This window comes from Myotis brandtii, unplaced genomic scaffold (genome assembly GCF_000412655.1).
Source record: "Myotis brandtii unplaced genomic scaffold, ASM41265v1 scaffold1384, whole genome shotgun sequence".
NCBI lineage: Eukaryota > Metazoa > Chordata > Mammalia > Chiroptera > Vespertilionidae > Myotis > Myotis brandtii.
The window spans coordinates 125,945-129,158 of NW_005354938.1; the positions used below are offsets into that span (position 1 = coordinate 125,945).

General features: G+C 44.6%; 1 protein-coding gene across 2 annotated transcripts in view; it reads right to left on the reverse strand.

Moving 5' to 3' along the window:
* Positions 1 to 424, reverse strand: part of NUP205 (nucleoporin 205kDa) — a 78,887-nt gene extending 78,463 nt beyond the window's left edge. For both annotated transcript variants that reach the window (XM_005860687.2, XM_014535135.1), the window contains exon 1: positions 175 to 424. In XM_005860687.2, coding sequence (XP_005860749.1) covers positions 175 to 202 — 28 coding nt within the window. In that variant the 5' untranslated portion in view covers positions 203 to 424. The remainder of the gene's footprint in view (positions 1 to 174) is intronic.
* Positions 425 to 3,214: the final 2,790 nt, after the last annotated feature.

Sequence of the window (3,214 nt, forward strand, 5' to 3'; positions counted from 1 at the left end):
CAGGGCCGAGCGCGCCATTCAAACTGGGGAGGGGCGGGACTCGGGCCCACGGCCAGGGGCGCGCGGGAACCACGCACAATTGGGGCCTGGACTCCCAGGAGCCTCACGGCCCGGTGTGCCCCTGGAGTGCCGATCACCGCCCAGCCCGGTTCCCTTCTGCCCCACCGCGCTTACCCGAATTTACCGCCAACAGCGTCGCCATCTTGGAGGCGCGCTAACGGCGCCCCGTGCGCACGGAAGCCCCAGAAATGGGGGAGGCTGCCCAGGGCGACACCTGAACAGAAAAGAACCGCGCGGGTCCCCCCCAAACTGCACGCTCAGCCGACCCAGGAGTACAAAGACTCAAAAAATCTGCCCTGGGTCACAGGTCAATTTCCCCCGGATTATTCCCATTCAAATAAGGCGAGGGAGACCAATTCCAAGACACGAGGTCCCTAATTCCACGTTAGTCGTGCAGTGCATCCTGGGACTTGTAGTTTCCTTTTAATGATGACTAAAGTTGTTTAGGTGGAACGGAAAATGATATTCTGAGACTAGTTATTGAAATGACTCCCATTTATGATATATGTAAGAGCTGTAAATTCAAATCATCTTCATTTCAAATTAAATATTCCTTGCATTATTGCCATACTTTAGGGAGTGGAGTGATGTGTAAGATGCCTAAACCCCTCAAGGAGGGAAAAAAAAAAAAAAAAGGAAACATATGTAATACTGTTTGTAATACTTTAAGCAATAAAACAAAATTTTAAAAATAAATAAAAGAAAGGAAAAAAAGAAGAAAAAAAGATGCCTAAACCCCAAAAAGTCATTTAAGCAGTTACAAACTAACTTTTCATTACATTTCAATATATCAATATATCAACATTTCAATATATCAAGTTTCAACATAGTTGCATAAAGTGAAACAAATCATAACATTTTATTATTAAATTTATAAGTGTATACAAAAATTAGAATAATGAACGCCTAGCTTCTATAGCGTGGCCAATTCCTGTACCCGACCCCCTTCATCACTGGAGATTATTTTGAAGCAATTTCCAGACATTTCATAAACACCAAATATTTTCCTGCCTAAGCACTCCCAAATAACTGAATGTTCTTTTTTCACTTGCTAAATTTTAGTTTGCTAATTTTTAAACTAAAATACAGTCATTACCATTTGCTATCACATGCCAGATATTTATTGAGAATTTCACATTATCCTATAATAATAGTAATAATAACAAATAGTATTATTACATATATTTATGTATTGTTTTATATATTACTAGGGGCCCAGTGCACGAATTCGTGCACCTTGAAAGGAACTGTGGTCCCTGAGGCTGCGGTGGGTACAGGGGTGGGTCTCGGCCCATCCTCCATGCCCCTGCCCAGCCCTTCCTGCTGTGGCCTCCAACACCCCCCACCCCCCCATCCCCTGTCTGCCAGCAGCCCCACTCCCACCACTGCCACTCCCACACGCTGACAGCGCTGGCCCCGCTCACACCTGCTGATGGTGCAGAGCGATTGGAGCCAGTGCCAGCAGCAGGGAGGTGGAGAAGAAGCCCTCGGCAATCAGGGACGGCTGACAGCGCCGAGCGATCAGGGCCAGCGGCAGGTGCTGGCAGCGGGTGCAAGCGGCGGCTCCAGCGCCGTCAGTGGTTGCAAGCAGGGCTGGGACCGGCAGTAGGTGCGAGTGCCGGGCGGGACCGTGGTGTGCAGGAGCAAAGAACTTTCAGTAACCACCGGAGGCTCGGCCCGATGATAGCGACCGACGCCCCGAGTTGGTCTGGTGCCCCAGCTCACCTGCTCCACCATCCTGCCACAGACAACTCCCGCCATGTTCCATGCACACACCCTGGTGGTCAGTGCACATCATAGCAACCAGTTCGGTTGTTCGGTTGTTCCATCGTTCAGTCTATTTGCATATTAGCCTTTTATTATATAGGATATATATTATTATTTCATTATCTCATTTAATCCCTGAAACAATCCTATTAGGCAGATGATATAATTATAGCTACTTATCTCAGATGTCCCTGTGCCTTACAACCTCACTTTATCAAAGCCTCCAACATTCCACTGAGGCTGGGAGAATTTCACTGTAGGAAATCAGAATTAAATAACTTAAACAAGTTACAGAATTTGTTGTTAAGAATATCAGGCATATTCATTCTCCTGAACAAATAATAGTAAATGACAGGCACAATGTATATTAGGCGAAACACAAAAGTAATTGGTGATTTTTTAAAGTCATTGTTATGTAGAGAAAATTCTCAGACTACAATTTGAGGATTGAAGAGGAAGAGAGAATGCAAAAGCGAAGTTTAGTGTGAAAGTGAGAAAAATTGAGGAGCAATTTGGCAGGAAGCAGCATTCAACGATTTACTTTCTCAGCACTAATAATACAAGCCTTCCCCTCCACGTACTCTTTAAGCCCACACACTTCCCAATGAGTAGATCACTTCCGCTTTCTGTGAAGGAACTCTTTAACTTCCTGCAACTCCTCCTCACTCATCATCACACAAGCATCCTGTCCCTTGACTTGTGGGATACCACTGTTCCTAGTTTTCCTTCTGTCTTTCTATTTCTTTTTACCTTTCCTACAGGAACTTCTCTTCCTCTTCTCACCATTAAATATAGCTCTTCCTTTTCTGTCATCCCAGCCTCTCTTCTTTTCATTCTACATGCTTCTGGGAAATCTATGGCTTCTTACCACCACCTATTAGCTGATGGATTCTGTATTTGCAATTCTAGTCCAGTCCTCTCTCCTGGGCTTCAGATTTGTATCTCTAACTTGTCTACCCCACATCTCCATTGATTGTTACACTGGTATCTCAAAATCAACCATTTAATCCATAACTCAAAGCAGCACTTTCCTCTTAAAAACCTGCCACCCTATCTACTTGGTTGTCAAAGTCAGGCACCTGGGAGTCCTTTTATGTTATTCCTTCAATTGCCAAACACCATTGCCCATAAAAACAACAAAGAAGTGTGACTTTGCCTTAAAGTGACTAATGGGTAGAAAGGTCCTACCCACTCTACCTCATAAATTTTTCTGGATCCCTTTTTCTCTTCTCTGCTCCTTAGGCCATTGTTTTCATCAAGTGTCCAATGAATCACATGTCCCTGAATTCAAGCCACATTGTAATCACCTGCCGAATTGAATCTGAGGCTTATGACTTGCTTGGACGAAAAAAAATGCAGTGGAAGTGACATTGGGCAAGTTCTGAGC